At 37.5% G+C, this 17,017-nt stretch overlaps 1 protein-coding gene and 1 long non-coding RNA gene across 2 annotated transcripts; both read right to left on the bottom strand.

Annotated features, from left to right (window-relative positions):
• Positions 1–3,256: 3,256 nt before the first annotated feature.
• Positions 3,257–5,718, bottom strand: LOC108127405 (uncharacterized). Its single transcript, XM_017244454.3, has 5 exons — positions 5,493–5,718; positions 5,170–5,290; positions 4,080–5,062; positions 3,792–4,017; positions 3,257–3,707 (listed from the first exon to the last, which is right to left on the bottom strand). Exons 1-5 carry the CDS (start codon positions 5,715–5,717, stop codon positions 3,307–3,309), a joined length of 1,956 nt encoding a protein of 651 aa, XP_017099943.3. The 5' UTR covers position 5,718; the 3' UTR covers positions 3,257–3,306.
• A 407-nt stretch (positions 5,719–6,125) lies between these two features.
• LOC108127428 (uncharacterized) lies at positions 6,126–7,224 on the bottom strand. The gene is made up of 3 exons (XR_011443250.1): positions 7,050–7,224; positions 6,822–6,942; positions 6,126–6,680 (listed from the first exon to the last, which is right to left on the bottom strand). It is a non-coding gene; the product is annotated as an uncharacterized lncRNA (long non-coding RNA).
• Positions 7,225–17,017: the final 9,793 nt, after the last annotated feature.

The raw sequence follows: 17,017 nt of genomic DNA, 5'->3' as shown, positions 1-17,017 counted from the left end.
TGCCAAATAAACTGAAAAAAATAAGGATTAATTTTTTTAAAAATGTAGAACTGTTTTGAAATAGTACGGGTTCTTAAAAGTTTTGTAAAAACAGTGTTTTCTTATTTGATACACTTCTTTTTGTATAGGTATAGGTATCGGTCCTTTTTTCTCTTTGTGTATATCCATAAACACTTGGCACATTTGCATCCGCCGCAACTGGGGGCGTGGCACGGCTCAACTGTCGAAATAGTCAAAGGCAAGGTAAATTCAATTTGATTTTTCATTTTCCTAGCCTGGTTTGCGTTAGTTTGCCATGCAGGATTAAGTACTTAGTTTCAAAGACTTTTCACTCACGAAAACAGTTCTCCATTGAAAGTCATGAATGGCAGGGATCCAAAGGGATTCTATATCGGAAAAAGTGTGCTTTTATGGCTTTTGTTTATTGGTTATTGGGTGAAATTGGCTAAAAGCCTCTAGGATACTTGAAAACCATAAGTAACTATTATTATTATTTGTAGGTTGTTCAAAAATATTTTAAAAATCTGAAAACATTTTAAAATGCATTAAGAAAAACCCTTGAATGTGAATTAAATTATAAAAAAAATCCTACCTAATTTTAAGTATGTACTTTTGTATGTTTTTTTGTAGAACGGTTATTCAATTGCTTTTCCCCTTGCTCCGATTCGGGCCTAATGGTCTGCGACTTGTTTCTTTTCAACGTCCATTGTTTCTGCCCCCGTTATGGGTATTTTTTACCCACATCCCACATCCGGACTCCGGACTGGCCCAATCTGAACTGTTTCCATTGTACAAGACCACCGACCCACCTGCACCGCAGCCCAACACCACCCACTTTGCCCGTTATCCTTGGAAAATGGGCAGCCGCTCACTGAAGCTGCTCTAATTGCAACTTTGAAACTCAATTGGGTAGACACAAGGCCGTCAGTCGGGCGTGGAGGGGTGGTGGCATCGCCACTTCTCGACCATAAACCACCAATTAAATATAAATGTTTGCGCTTTTCCAAGCAGTGTTCCGCTGTTTTTTTTGTGGGGCTTTGCAGTTTACAATTTGCACATGGTGTGTCCGAGTCCGAGCGCCCCAGTCGGAAGGTCAGTTCCATTGCTCACACGATGAAAGGCTTCAGGACACGTGCGTTTTGTTTAAGCCCACTGCCAGGCGTCCTCCTTTCTGCTCCAGACTTTATTATAGCCCATGCAAGGCCCTCTAACGAAGCTGCCTTTCTTTCACTGCGTCCTTTCACTCGAGGTCTGCATTTTAGTGCTAAATTCTCTGGAGTCGGAGAAATGCGACAGTAAAAACTTTTCCCCAAAGAAAAAATTAAAATAAAAAGCATATATATGTGTAGGGGCGTGGTCGTTTTGTAGGCGACACATTGTGCCAAAAGTTTTTCCTCGAATCGTTTGGCATAAAAGTTTTTCCCCTCAAACTTCCGAGCAAAAGAGAGGACGAGAAAAATGCTAGAAAATTGGAATACTTTTAAAAGTTTCAAAACTGAATGCAAAAGCCATCTCCCTTCTGGGTGGGGTGTTTCGCCAACTTGATTTTTTCCAACTTAATTAATAATTAATTAGTGAATCTTCTCAAAGCCAAACAAGTGGCCGATGCCTGAAAGAAAATGAGAAATTTTTTATATAAAATAAATTTATGTTAAAATCTCGCACAAAAGACCATGGCAATGGCGAATAAAATAGCTCCACTCAAAGAAATCTTAGGTCTGGAAACGTAAGAAAAGTTTTAATAATTAAAGGGGTATTTCAGCATTATTTGTTATTAAGTTAATGTTCTGATTTTATTTTATACACAAAGATACTTCCAAAGATCCCTTATAGTTACTTAGAAGAAAAAGTATTTTTTTTAAGGTATAGGTTCCTTAAATTAAAACAAAAAGCAAAAATGTTTTAAGTAGTAGTTTTTATGTCAGTGTTATATTCAAATTTTAATTTAAATTTTAAATAAAAGAAACTTTTATGGTTAAGAAATTATTAAAAAAAAAAAAAATTACTTACCGAAAAATGTTAATTTTATCATTTTATAGCCAAATTATTTTATGAATTTGTTGTCTAATTAATAATTACTACAACTTTTGTGGAGTGTGGCAAGTATACTGGGAATCGGACTGAGATGGAGGCCAGCGCGTGCGGCGGCTTTTGTTGGCCGCACTCCGCGCATTAGCGTGGCTAAATTACTGGCGGAGTGTGCTCGTCCACTGGTCATCCGAGGTAGGTGGATGATGGGAGCCACGGGCTGGCTGGGTGGCACGATGGGGAATGTGGTAATTGGAATTAATTCAGCATTAAGCTGCATTTTCTTTAGTCAACTCTCCGTGAGCCTTGGCGGGAATGGGAATGGTGGGATGTGGACATGACCAGCAGCCAGTGGCTGGGAATGGAGGCAACCCATTATGAAGTACCAACATTTTGTATAATTTTTTTCTCTTCCTTGTCCTGTTTTATTTCAATCGCTTGGACTGTTAATTAATTGCGCTTAGTTGCCGCAAATGGCAGTTGGCAAGTGCCACGGTCCTCCACAGTGGGCGTGGCCGGTTGGCAGTTAGCAGCTCGGAGTCATTAGCAAGGGAGCAATTAGCAGAACTTGGCAGCCAAATGCAATTCCACAAGAAAAGGCGAGAATTTTACTATTTCTTAAAATGTGAATTTATAATTTTTTATTTTCTCTTTTCCTAATTAAATTTTTATTAAATAATATTATTGGTTTGAAGGTATAATCCTCCTCTTTGCCCCCAATACTCATATTTTTGCTCACACTTTCTTAGAATTTAATATTGTTTTTAAATAATCATCTCGAAGAGTTTCTCTTGCTTAGATTATCAATTATTCAAAAGGCCTATATCAATTAGGAACCCGCATAATTAAGTTTGTAAGGTATTGTGTGTTTCCTTTCAAAGGCAACAATTGCAGTCAGAAGCACACACGCACTTGTGTATGAAGACCAACATGGCGTATGCGCAATGAGAAAGACCAGTGCTGGTTGTTTCATTGGGCAAGCGAGATAGCTAAAATTTGTCTGCAACTTATTGACATTTTAACACACAACGAGGGTTGCCAGTTAAGTATCTTAAATTATAAACGACTACAAGTTCGGAAAAAATGTTTCTTTTTCCATGGTAGCCAATTTTCAAAATAATGTGAACATTGTTTCCTTTATAATATTTTCCTTTATAATTTTTTATAAAACATTTATTTAAAATATTTTGTTTTATCTGAACAAAATAAAGTCTTTGATTTATGTTATAAGAATGGTTACGCAAGGAATTCGTAAATGATTTTAAAGAATGTTAAATTTTATGAACTGTGAATATTGTTTTTATCAACAATAAATCTCAAAGCGCCTGAGTTTTTCGACAACAAGCTTGGTTCCCATTCTGAAAAGTTTTCGATCCAATCCCAGCTATTATCTGGACGATATTCGTACACCCAATGGCTCCTATAGATACAGCAATGGGGGTAATCACTAAGAGCTGCAAAGAATATCACCGGACGTCCAAACTTGTCGAAGAAGAACATTCCATAGATGTTTCTGAGCCAAGGATCCCAGTCGGAAATTTCATTTCCGTTTATAAACAACCAATTATCGGAGTCACCGTTTTGAATATGCTTTGAACTAAATGCGACGGAGAAAGATCCATCTTTGAAGTAGTATCCAAAATTCCAGTGTCTGAGGGACTTTACCCAGAATTCTTGTCCTAAAATTAGAAAAAATTTTGACTTTTGGTAAGGATTCATAGTAAAATTAACATATACAATTAAGATCCATATTCGTAAATTACCTGACATGCCGTAAGCATCTCTGACTAGCGTGTTATTCCATTTAGCATTAAAATAGTCTTTAAATGAATTGTATTCATTGTTGTACAGTCCATCCTTACTCATGGTTCTTGAAAACTCACGTTGCAATATAAGCAAGTTACGGGATTTGAGGATATTTTTGTCCAATGTTTCCAAATTCTCGCTGATAACTGATTCTTCAGCTTTGTTATAACAACGATCAAAAGTCTGTATTCAGAAAAAGGAATGTAATTAAAATGGTAAAGTTTAGTATTTTAAGGGTCAAATACCGGTTCATTCCTTGACGCTGAAAACTGTGTAGGGGAAATGTGTTGATAACATTCTGTCGGACTGCTCCATCCTTTATTGGTCCATGTCATACATAGCAACTTATCTTTTCTTAAAAATACCGTCATGGTTGGAGAGCCTTTATGGTTCATGAAAATCAAGCCGTGATGAGTTGTAGAAGACACACGAAGGCTCCTTTTATGCCTTACACTGTAGGCATATGCGGCCTCAAGCCCAATTAACAATGACAAATCAAGCGGGTACCAATTGGAGCTCTTTTTGATATCAGTATCTCGTTCAACCACGACGGGTTGCATGTAAGATCCGTCCTGAAACTGCATGAAACCTGCGCTTGGTAGCCTATCTTTATCATCGTAAACTTCATCATAAAAGTGCGTCCAATCGTGGTACTTAGTTTTTCGTACGGTGCATGCTTGATCTAAAATTTGTTGCAGGTTGCTTCGATCGTATTGAATTGATGTAATATAGTTGGAAAAATAAACAGCATGATGATCCGAGCCGGTCAGAGTTGGGTTAATAGTTGCTTGATTTGATGGACTGTCCATTCGCGCGAATACAGTCTGATCTGCGGACCCATATATAAAGTAATCCAGAACATCGTTATCGTGAGTACCTTGTGGAGGCTGGACCAATCGTTCTTGGTTTTGAATCAAAGTGGGTTGCACGTCTTGAGGTAAGCGGTTGAAGTCCCCGGCTAGCATCCAGGAAGCAGAGGGTCTGTGGATACTCATATGGGATCTAACGGCTCTTAGTTGAGTAAGTACTTCGTTCCTTGTTCGAGTGGGTTCAGCGTGGATGTTGAGGAAAATGTCATCAGTGCCAAGAACCAATCCCACAACGGGTCGATTAATAAATGCGCGGTCGCGGGAATCACATATGGCCCGGTGATTATGCTGAGATACAAAGTATAGTATCCCTGTTGCCGCATGTCTGCTTACAATAGTCAATCCAAGTGCTTGTCGAACTGAAATAAAAATGTGAAGTGTAATCAATTCCAGCAACAATTTCTATAGAAGACTGGGATTGTACAGCAGTTTAAATTGGTAAAATAATACAGATAATCGTACTCACCATTTTGAGGCGCGGGGAAAAAATATATATACAATAGCGTTCCTTGATTTACATACTCCCGTACTTCATAATATCCATCATTGCGGCATTCAAATGCATTTTCAGAATCAGCTATGTAAAACTATTTCAAATGATTGAATATGAAAAATTACGTTGGAAATTAAATGACTTTTCAGAAAACGACGATCTAGTGAAAAGCTTGAATATACACAGTACCCACGTCACATTTCATAATATTTTATCTCTTATGCCAATAAATGTGTATGTAATTAAATACACTTAAGAAGGTGTTTTTTAAATGTTTTTTGTCGAACCACCCGTACCTCTAAATTCTGATGAATGATATTTCCTGGGTTTTCGCTAGCAACATTTCCACTTTCTTGCACAAAAGCTAAATTCAACGACGGGTCGCTTAAAAATAAATCCAAAACTTGCTGTAGTCTATAACCTTGTGAATTCCAAGTCGTAACATTATAGTCCGTAACTAAACTATAAACGAAATTCTGTTTAAGTAGTACTGCAAATAATAATGAAATCACTGTATTCATTGTTACTTGTAGATCAGAAACTGTTTAGTGAATGATGAGTACTGTGATCATATTTTTCAGGCGAGCCCCAGAAAGTGAAATTGTTCGAGGGATTTTTTCTGCTGACCTGTCTTATCGGCACTCGTACAAACATTCAAAACCAGATTTGTACATAATTTTGTTTACTCTCCCAACTGATAATATACTCATCAAATGAGCGGTTCAATATTATCAAGTTTAAAGTTTGAAGAAATTTCTTTCTAGACCTAGCGTCTTCATGGCCGATAAGTACTGAACGACTTCAGATTAATGATTGAAAAAAAATAAAAATATAAAGAACTTAATTAATAATAATAAAAGTATTTATTGTTGTACATGCTATTAAATACAATTGAAAAAAATTTTATTATAAATTGTTTGAGTTTAAAATTCATGAACGGTGTGGAGTAAGTTATATTTATTATTAACTTACTTATTAACCTACTACTCTTCTTGGGGCGGGGTTAAAATCTACAGCATAGTGGTCTGAGAACAAATTAGCATTAATAGTTGCTGTATGAGGTCTGTTCATTAGAGCGAAGATATTTTGATCTGCGGATCCATATATAAAGTAATCTATTATGCGATTACGGCGAGTATTTTGGGAAGGGTGAATTAATCGCTCATGGTTTTGGGCCAAACCAGATTGTACTCCACTAGGCTCGCGGTTGAAATCGCCGCCTAGCATCCAGGAAGCATTGGGTTTGTAGACACTCATAAAAGATTTAATGGATCGTAGTTGAATTAAAACTTCGTTGTTTGCAGAGGGTTCAGCATGGAAATTAAGAAAAATGTCGTTGCCAAAAACCAATCCCGGAATGGGACGATTTATAAAAGGACTTCCGCGGCGATCAAAACAGTCTTGGTGATTGTGCAGAGACACGAAGTATAGTATCTCTGTTGCCGGTTGCCTGGTTACAAAGGTCAATCCCAATTTTTGTAGAACTAAAATTAAAGTTTGAATTAAATCAGTGGATAATAAAATCGTGCAAAAATTTGTTCAGAAGGGTGATTGTATAAATTCACTTCACTAGGAAATCCGGTTGGGGCACGTATCGATAGAATATGAGAGATTATTGTATTTACCATTTTCGGCTGCGGGGAAAAAATAAATATATAAACGGGTTCCTTGATTAAAATACTGCCGAACTTCATAATATCCATCATTGGCGCATTGAAATGCATTTTCACCATCAGCCATAGTAAACTATTTCAAATGAAAAATAGGATTAAACTTTGATTAAGTATTTGAAACTATTACTTAAAGGCAATAAAGATACTATTTTTAAATTTTCTTATTAGGAGTATTTGTACCTCTAAATTTTGTTGAATGACTTGGCCTGGGTTTTGCCTAGCAACATTTCCACTTTCTTGCACTAAAGCCAAACTCAAGGATGGGTTCCTCAAAAATGAATCCAAAACTTGCTGCAATTTATAACCATCTGAGTTCCAAGTCATTACTTTATAGTCCGTAACTAAACCAGAAATGAGATCCGTGTTCATTGTTCCGCGCGAATCAGAGACGGTTTAGTGAATGATGAGTACTGGGATGATATTTTTCAAGCGAGCCAAAAGATTACTCAGAGGGAGGTACCATTCGAAGGGATTGTTCTCTATTGGCTTGTCTTATCGGCACTCATCCAATTATTTGAATCACTTATGTGCAGAATTTCGCTAGCTCTCCCAATCAAGAAAAGACTCATTGATAATGATTGGAAAATTCCCAAAAAAAAGTGGCATGAAATGGCATAAATTCTCCTGAAATGTGTGTTTTAAGGTTACAAATATAGTCCCATAGCTCAAGATCAATGTCTCATATAAATTTTGATAAAAAGTCTCAACCTTAATCGGGTAAAATACCAAAGGTGAGACATTTCTGATCGTTAAGTTACTTATATGTCAGATATGGAATTAAATGGTGTTCAAATTCTGGAATTCCTAGAATTTAATTATATAATTAATATTTAAAATTAAAAATGTCATGTTGAATGAGCTCATTTTTTAGCATCCAGATAGGGTTTTATCTGGCCATAGTCTGGTTCGGAGTGCCATTTTTGTTTAGGAAGTTTTAGGAATAAAAAAAATAAGTATTGCTTAGAAACAAATTTTATATAATAAAAAAAAGTTTTCTTGATTAAAAGGTTGATGTATATTTTTGGTTTTACAAAGTTCTCAATCTGAAACTTTTCAATCGCCCCCCTTTGGTTCGTTCTGAGCAGTCTGCTTCTTGTAACTGTTTTATCTGTTTTCCTTGTACGCAGTGCCACGCCCCCTTCCTCTACTGGCACTGGTATGCCACTCATTAACCTGTATGTATATACCTATATGTGTATAAATACACTCGTGTTGGTTAGGTGTATGGTTGTATAAGCCTGCTGTAAAATCCTTTTGTTTTTTATCTGACAATCGCCAGCTTTCCTCCTGCCTGCAGCCTGTGTCTTCCATTGTCCCAGATATATTGTAGATAGTCATTGTGCTATTTTACGCTTGATTACGGCCAAAGGATTTTTGGCACACACGTACTCCCACCCACACACCCACGAAACCACCACGCCCCTCCGCCTTCTCCGTTTGGCATTGTTCATTGGCAGTTGACCGCGTGTTTGGCACTCGCAGATCCACAATACCAGTAATTCCTGCGCCTGCTCCCCCTCTGCACCTTGGCAACCATTAAGTGGATACGCTTATTATCCATTGTTGGCGTTGATATGTGCCCACTCTCTCTATGCTTTTCCCTTTCCCCCATGTTTCCCTAATATGCCCACTCTCTCTATGCTTTTTCCTTTCCCCCATGTTTCCCTAATATTTCCATTTCTATTCGGATTCGTTTTGACCTGCCGTATCCTGCCGACCATAAGTCCTGTGTAATTTTATTCATAAACTCAGCTAAAACACATTGCTGGCTTGGCTTAGCCAGGATTTTTAGTGTGGTGTTTGAAATAGTTACACTTGGAGAAATAAAACCTTATAAAAAATTAATCGTTGAATACTTAATTATATGTAATAATCATAAAGATACATATGTTTTTGGAATTTATGAATGAATTTTTGAAATTCAAAAAACCCATCCAGGTGTTTTTATCTGTCTTGTTTAATTTCAGAGATGTATATTTCCAAACTTGAGAAGGCTCATACTTTAAATATACTTATAAACAGAATACAGAATTATAAACAAATCTTCTGTCTATGTAAAAAAACGTTTTTCTTGCAGTTCCAACCGGTGTTGGGAGGCTACAACTCCTTTGTTTTTCCGCGTTTATTTGCTCCTGGCAGTTGGCAAGGCATCAAAAAACACACAGCAGGCGGCTGGCTGGCTGCTGGCTGGTTTGGCTTTTGTGTCAATGAATACAATAACCAAATTAAATAACCAAGGTGATGCAGCCAGGCCCATAAATCTGTTGCCTGCAGGCGCGCCAAACAATTGCTGCTAGAAGGGGTTAGAGCTGCCGAATGGAAAGCCTTCTGCAATTAGCGTACTTACCAACTAATAGATACTTATCTTCGGATCATAACTCATCCGCCGTCCCAACAATGATGCCTGGGAAAAAATCTGTCTAGCCTTTAAACCGTCTTGTACATCCTCACTTGAGTTTATCGTTTTGATATCCAATTTGTTTATTTGCGTTTATTCCGGCATAAAATCAAAATAAACGCTGCGGGGACATTTCTACACACATGTTCGTGTCCCTGTTGAAATGGCAAACAAATAATGATATCAACTGGCCGACTCAAGTGCATCCCTCCCGCACAAAGACCTGGGATGTGTGTGCGTGCATCCTTTAGATACATTTTCCTTAGAGTAGTACCTTTTTTCCACTCGACTGATTCGCCTGCGAAATGAAATATCCACTCGAGTTCATCATCCAAATTCTTCTGTTAGTTCTTCCCCTTCTCTAAATGCTTATTTTTATTTGCTTGTTTTCCTTGCTGATTTTATTTCTTCTTTCACTTGCCTCGCTTTCATTTCATTTTTTTTACGAAATTGCGAGCAATTTAAATGCAATTAAATTGCAATTTTACCACACACAGAGACCCTGCGGTATTTGCGCAAATCTCGCACAAAGGCGTCAGTTTTCGCTGGCGATTTTTCTGCCTTTCTTCCTGAAGAGCCGGCTCCATTGTGTTGTTACCTTTGTGTGGGCCCGGCTAAAAAGGAAATAACACTGGAAACCTTTGCATTTACAGATTTTACAATTATTTTCGCACTAAAAAGCGAGAGGCGCCACCCGGCCTCCACTCTGCTCCCTGGGTTCTGTGCAACCGCCTCTTGACTCGCCTGTTAATGCTGCTTTCTTTGTGCGCGGCGCATAAACAAAATGGCCGCCTTCTTATCTGGCCCATTGTAAGCCTCCGAGTCCTGCTGCCTTTGTCCCGCCTCCAAGCCCCCCCTTCCCCACATCCTGCCCCTCTTACACACTTACTTTCCATCGCCGTGCATCGGCGCGTGCTTTATAAATTGTATTTAAAAGATATAGCAAAGCCAAACAATTCCTTTGAACGAATGCCACAAATAATTGCTGGCCTTGCTCCGCCAAGGGCTTTGTCTGGATCTCAAAAGGAACAAGAGTCCAGAGTCCTGCGGAAATGGTAGTTGCATGTGGGAGGGGGTAGAAGCAGCTGGTACTTGTCCTAGGTGCTCTAATCGCGGTTAAACCACTAAAATAAAAGGTTTGCACTTGTTATGATTTTATAAGGCGACAGCTGAATATAAAGGTATTTTTCAAATGGGTAATATTGATTTAAATCTTGAGAAATCAACACTACTGCAAGTTTTTTTATATTTAAGTAAAAGCTTATTTTTTTTTTTTTTTTAGGTTAGTGAGCCACCTTGTAAACCAAGGAGGATTTGTTGAAGCGGACGGATATTTCCATGGCACACATAAGTCAAAAAATGTTTTTAAAGTAAAATAAAATTTTTCTAAAGTGACATTAAGATCAGTGCACGGAGAGATCGGAGACATCTGATCGATACCAGGAGTGGTTTCGATTGAGACCTTCAGCGTGGGGTAATATGGATCCTCTGGGGTTGAAAGGGGAAAAACTCTGGAGAGAGCAGTACCATCAGGATCAGATACAAAACATAAGTCTAAAAGCCGACCTAGCGAATTTATGAAATGTTTTTTAAAATAACTTTTATTTCAATAATTTTCGTTCCTAAAAGTCACTAAATGAATACCATTTGGCGTCTTTCTACTTCAGCATATCCCTCAAAAACATAAGACACACTCACTTTCCATTAAAATTTCTTTGTCTTCCATGAATTCATATAGTTTTAATTACTTGACATGACCGAAACCCTTTTACGTGCCGAAACTACTTAATTTCCATTAGGTGGTTATACTGCATAAATATTGAATATAAATATTAATTAACGCCCGAAGGGGGTAATCTTAAGGTATTTTCCAAACCAAGAAGGAGGAAACGCAAAAGTTTTCTTGCTAGGCGGCCATGTGTTGAATATTTAATTTAATTTAATTAAATTCACTTGGAAAATAACTTTGCAAGCGGCAACAAGAAGTGCCAACGTAATGAGATAAATTTGCATAAAAATGTCCTGACTTGTCGCGATTCCTTCTATATCCTTGGCAGCCTCCTTGGGCTTGTTGCCGAAAGGAAAGTTATTTGCCAGTTCAGTTCGTGCCTGTTTTTAAGGATCGGCGAGGGTGAGGAGGAAGTTCCTAATCCTTTACGGGGGAAAATACTGGCATATGCCAACACCAGAGAATCCAGAGAATCAAACGCCAAATTAAATTTTAAATAACTCTCCAGCGGCGGGGATAACAACATTTTCAAATGTTTAAAAATTTTGCTACTTAATGAAAAGTAAAAAACCAGCGTCGAGTTGAAAGATGGGCACGTGCCGCTCATAAAGGATAGCGATGGCCCATTGTCCTCGCAGGATGCTGCATCTAATCCTGATTCCGTCAGCTTAATGTCACCAAAACATATTTCACTTTTACAAATTGAAAACAAATTCAACCCGCGCCTGCTGGTTACAAAAAACCTAGGCTGTATACATTATCCTTTTTCTATTTTCCTTTTCTATTTTTCTTTTCTTTTTTTGTGATAAATTGTTATCCTGTTATGGGCTCAAGTGTGCGGTGTGTGTGTGTATTATTGGTGGTCAGTTTGGGTCGTTATTCCTTTGGTCTGCACTTTATTTGAAGTATCATGTTGCTGATGCATGAATTATGCGTTTTGGCTGTTTTTGATCATTTTTTGCAGCAGAATCATATTTTTGGCACTCTTCCCTCCTCAACAATAAAGTTGGTCTGTCAAAACCGAATAAATACAGTGGGTAATACATTTTACTATATTGGTTGATTAGTTTCATAATTCTACATATATTTTTTTTAATTTTTCTCGTTGTCTTTTAATGGAGTAATTTACACATTAAGTTCCTCACAGCTCTAAAAATTTAAAATCAATTTCTTTCAGTTCCTATTAGTAATGCTTAAATAACCTTTTGATTTTCAACTGACCTGATCAGTATCTTAAAACACAACCACTGTGCTAAATTTCTGGTTTGGTTGCACCCCTTTTTTTGGATCGTTGGCCTGCTTTAATAAACTTAACAATAACTGCTTTTATATCACCCCTCTCCGACCGTTTGTCATAAATAATTCTAATAATAAATTAAATGCATCCGCTACAGCTCGACTTGGATTCTGGGTTCGGGTCAGTGATGAGTGAGTGAGTTCCAAAAACGATTTGCACCCCCATTTGTCTTGCCAGGCTCAGACAGTTATCCTTGGCCAGCGGTCACAGGCACACAATGCATTGAAAAACCACCACAAGCCCATTCTCTAGACTCCCAATCCTTAAATCGTTTTCGGGTTTTTGAAAACTCACCAACATTTGATTTGTATTTGCCAAGGAAAGTCAGTTTAGCGTGGCTCGGAAATTGAATTAAATAATTGTGTTGCCATTCGAGATACATTCGGAAAATTTTAATTACCATTTGGCAAGCAGACACCTGGCAGCAGATTCAGAAGTAATTATCTCAGGTATGAGTTGGGGGAGGCTGCTCACCCAATCGAATGTGTGTAATGAACTTATTTACACACTTTCCGTGACGAAATTTGATGGGCGGTTGCGGTTGAGCTGACCTGGCAAATGAAATTCGGGAATGTCACCCACAGACACTGCCGAGCATCCGAACAACCGAGCATTCAGAATTTAGCAACCACCACCAGTAACAGATACGAATCCACCGACCCCAACGAATTGACATTTTTAGGCACAGCCACACTGGGCTTAAAATATTTAAAATTTTTCGCATAAAAAAAGCATAATACATTTTTTTTTTTTAAAGAAACACTTTTAAATATGTTTTTCATTTATTGTAGAATGACTAAGAGCCTTATTTTTTACGGTGTGACGACCCCAGTTTAGTGAGGAATCCACCTCTTCCCGGCCTAAATATTACAAAGTGTTTTTGCGCCCGTGGCCCCTGGCTTTTCAACAAAAATAAAAAAAAGGGCGTTAAGCTGGGGGAATGCCTTCTGGTTGAAGGGGAAACTTTGGTGGGACGGGTCGACGTTTATTGGCAATAATTATGGCAGACTGCCGTCGACATTTGACCGAAAACACCAGCAGATGAACCACCCATCCATCTCCCCTGCAGTCGACCCCATTCCCGAGTATCTTCATCTCCATTCCAATGGGCTGGCAGACAATGTCAAAGTGTGATTTTTCGCTTGAAATACTTTTGCAGAAATTCCGGCTATGACGGTCCGTCCCCCATTTCCCCCCTGGGTTTGAGCTTGGAAATATGTTTTACTGGCATTTTGAATTATGCTCGAGTGCTATTGTATAAATAAACGAGGTGGCTGTTTGTGGGTGGCGACACATCATTGAGAATTGAAATTTGTCTTATATTTATTGATAAAGGTTGATGGTGAGAGATGCGTAAGCAAAGGAAGAAAATATCTATTTTATGCTTAGGTATAATTAAATAACACGTTAATTATTCAGTTTTTAAGACAAGAAATTGATGTTTCTTAGTTTAATAATAATTTTCTTTAAATTTAAAACGGTTTCTCGTCTCCTTGATTTTCGACTCTCATTTAGCTACATAAGACGTCTTTCCATATGCCTGCATTTCAAGTCAGTTTTGAAGTGGCCGCGACTCGAGCTCAAACGATTTTAATGTATATTATATTCACCATTTAAGGATTAAATTTCCTGGAATTGAGTGTACTTCCCGGAGCTTTCAAAGCATCTACACTTTAAATGCCAGCCCCCGCTCCTTTGGACCTACATAGCACTGGAAGAAACATATTCATTAAAATAAAATATTAAATGAGCGGAAATTATACTATTTTCTTAGCAATTTTTAGTCTCCATTAAAGCTCTCTGAAATGTAGATTCTTTCTTTCTTATTAACATTTTCCCACAGTGTACCTTAGCTTGAGATCGTCGGCCATTATGTGAGGGCTGCGCCTGCGTTTTGAAACGTTTTCCATTTTTTCGTCGAAGCAAAGCCCTCACAATGGAAGAATTTGCGCCGGCAATCACTTGAACATATAAACTTATGTATTGTACATGTATACTTTACACATAACTTCGTTTTGTTGGCATTATGTGTGCATTTCAATAATCGGAGCCACAATGAACACGCGAGTGCCCACAAAGAACTTGCTTTTTACACAAATTATACAGGACGAAAATACTCAAACAACAAACTGTATGTGAATGTGTGCCCTTTGTTCGCGGTCTTTGTGCAATGTGTTAAAAAGTTGTAAGCATTCTTTATTATTCGATACCCATACGATACCGAAACGTATAGTTTACCGAAACCGAAGCCAATTGCAATTGTCGGAGGTTGGATGCGCAGGCGTGGCATCTTGAATTTCTTTTCTCTGATTTGGGACGTATCCTGCACCCAAGTTCGCGGTTTCCACGGAATCTATCACTTCGGGGTTTTTATGAAATTGTAATTCAATTATAGGCCGCATTACTTGGTACTTCCTACTCGCAGTGGTTCTTTTTGTTTGGACAATTGTTCGGATGTAATTGATATTTGGCATCCCGGGCTGGAGCAATTCAATTAAGTGCTTCTTCGACAAAAGATTAATTGTGCGTGTGGGCGAGACCGTGAGTGGTATCTTTCGCAGAAGCCCCAAGTCACAGCTGCAACAGAATGACAAGGCATTTCCGTACCATTCATATCACTCATACGCCGTGGATGCCAACACGAGCCAAGTTATAAATTGTACTATGTCAAATAGACTCCACATATGAGAGCGACATGGGTGTGTATGTATGACGTCAAATAGAAATGCGAACAAGTTAATGCGGCACATGGCAAATTATGTTCCGACATCGCCCAGAACCGAGCAGCGGGCGATAAAAGACAAAATAACTTTGTTAACGAGGCTCTTAAGGACATGCACACGCCCTCTAAGACAAGCGCATAACAAATGATTGTCACTCCTCGCTCCCCACCAAACTCTTTCCGCAAAAAGTACGTGAAAATGTGAGCGGAAAAATGCCAAACGACTTTGCCAGGAATGAGGTTCTGCCTGCTGGATTGGGTAAAGGGTGCTGGCAGGTTGGGGGAGTCGGTGGCCCATTATCCCTTTGAGAAATGCTAATGTTATAGCTGGCAGTCAGCAGGCAGGGCATATAACCAAAATATAAATATGCAAATGTGTTTTTTTGCCCCACTCGCCTGCAGTTACAGATAGATTCTTTTTTCCCCCATTCGGCATAGTTGCGGTGGCAATATGAAGTCGTTAATGTGTTGAATGATATCCTTTTATATTTTTTAAAAGAAAATATTTCAAGGGGATATCCGATAAGGGGATATACTTTTAAAGCATATTTAATATTGTATTTTGACATGCACATATAAATTTCATAATAAAAAATATATAATTTTATTATATGTATATATACGTTGATCCACCAATCCGCAGGAAACGTCCAAAACAAGAGACACATAAAACAGTGACACTCTACACATTAAAAACTAATCTTATCTTATTTAAGAACTGGTTTTATTTGGCAGGTGCAAAAAAAGGAAGTGAAAATAAACACGTGCTGTGTAAAATAGTTTTTGATGTTTAGTTTTAATACTTATAATAGATTTTTATTGATATAATTATAAATTTTTTTTTCTGATATATTACTTATATACAAATACCTTCATTTAGGAAAAAAATAAATACATATTTTTATACCCTTGCAGAGGGTATTATAATTTTGTCCAAAAGTGTGCAACGCAGTGAAGGAGACATCTCCGACCCTATAAAGTATATATATTCTTCAAATATATGTGTATATACATATATGCATCAAAAACCAACCGACCGGATTCGTGACCTTTAATATCTTTATCTATGGAATCCCCAAAATACCCGATTGCGATGTATCTCGACGTCTTCGGTTGAGGGAGAATAAAATGCTATATCATAGCCGTGGCACTCCACGTATACCTTGCACTGATCAACCAGTCCCTGAAGGCTTCTAGTGAAATTCGATCGGAGGAATTCCTTTGTTCTTAAAAAGGAGAAAATAATTATAATATTACACATTTTATTAATTGTGTCGTAGAAAAATCAGAGATTCTATATACCCCTCGAAATGTCTATTCATTAGCCAATTTTAATTCGATCCGCACCTTAAATATTTTTTGGAACGTTTTGCAATAAATAGAAAAACTTTCAAAAACTTGTTTAGTGGCTCCCCATGCAAAACACGGGATATTCATATATGCCCCCCGCAACGTCTATATCTTCTTTAATTTTAATCTCAAGATTCTCAAGTGGAGTTTCTTAAATAACTTGTGGTTCGATTTCCATTAAATGTGCATCAAAATCTATTTAGTCTATAATTTAAGAAATTTTTAAAAATTTTTAAGTCAAAACATTGTCAAATGGGATTGGGATTGGGCTCAAAATTAAAATGTTGTAGATTAAAAATACTTCGTCCCCCTTAGCCCAAATTTAGTTAATTAAAATCTCTCTATCATATATATATCATATATAATATATAAGATCATATATTTTTGGCAAATGTTTTGACAAAAATAATCTAATTAATGCAATACCATTAGATTGGTGTATAATTCATTCAGACTGTTATTGTTAGTTCTTTGGCTATATATAGTGTCTTTGCCCACAGTGAGGACTGCCTTCCACAGTGATTGAGAGTATGTATTTAAAACTCCTCATTTTCTCTCCGTATTCATAAAAAAAACATTGAGTTCTAATATGAAAAACAATTTTTTGTTCCCAATTTTATTTGTGTTTTTTTTTGCACAATATTTTGTCGAT

Source organism: Drosophila bipectinata, chromosome 3R (assembly GCF_030179905.1).
Source record: "Drosophila bipectinata strain 14024-0381.07 chromosome 3R, DbipHiC1v2, whole genome shotgun sequence".
Classification (NCBI taxonomy): Eukaryota; Metazoa; Arthropoda; class Insecta; order Diptera; family Drosophilidae; genus Drosophila; species Drosophila bipectinata.
This window is presented reverse-complemented; position numbering and strand designations above follow the sequence as displayed.

Excerpts from the sequence above, each read along its gene's own strand:
- LOC108127405 (XM_017244454.3), bottom strand. The coding sequence starts at position 5,717 with ATGAATACAGTGATTTCATTATTATTTGCAGTACTACTTAAACAGAAT. Across the intron at positions 5,291-5,492 it reads TCATTCATCAGAATTTAGAG|TTTTACATAGCTGATTCTGA; the intron begins GTACGGGTGGTT and ends CATTTGAAATAG. Across the intron at positions 4,018-4,079 it reads CAGCGTCAAGGAATGAACCG|ACTTTTGATCGTTGTTATAA; the intron begins GTATTTGACCCT and ends TTCTGAATACAG.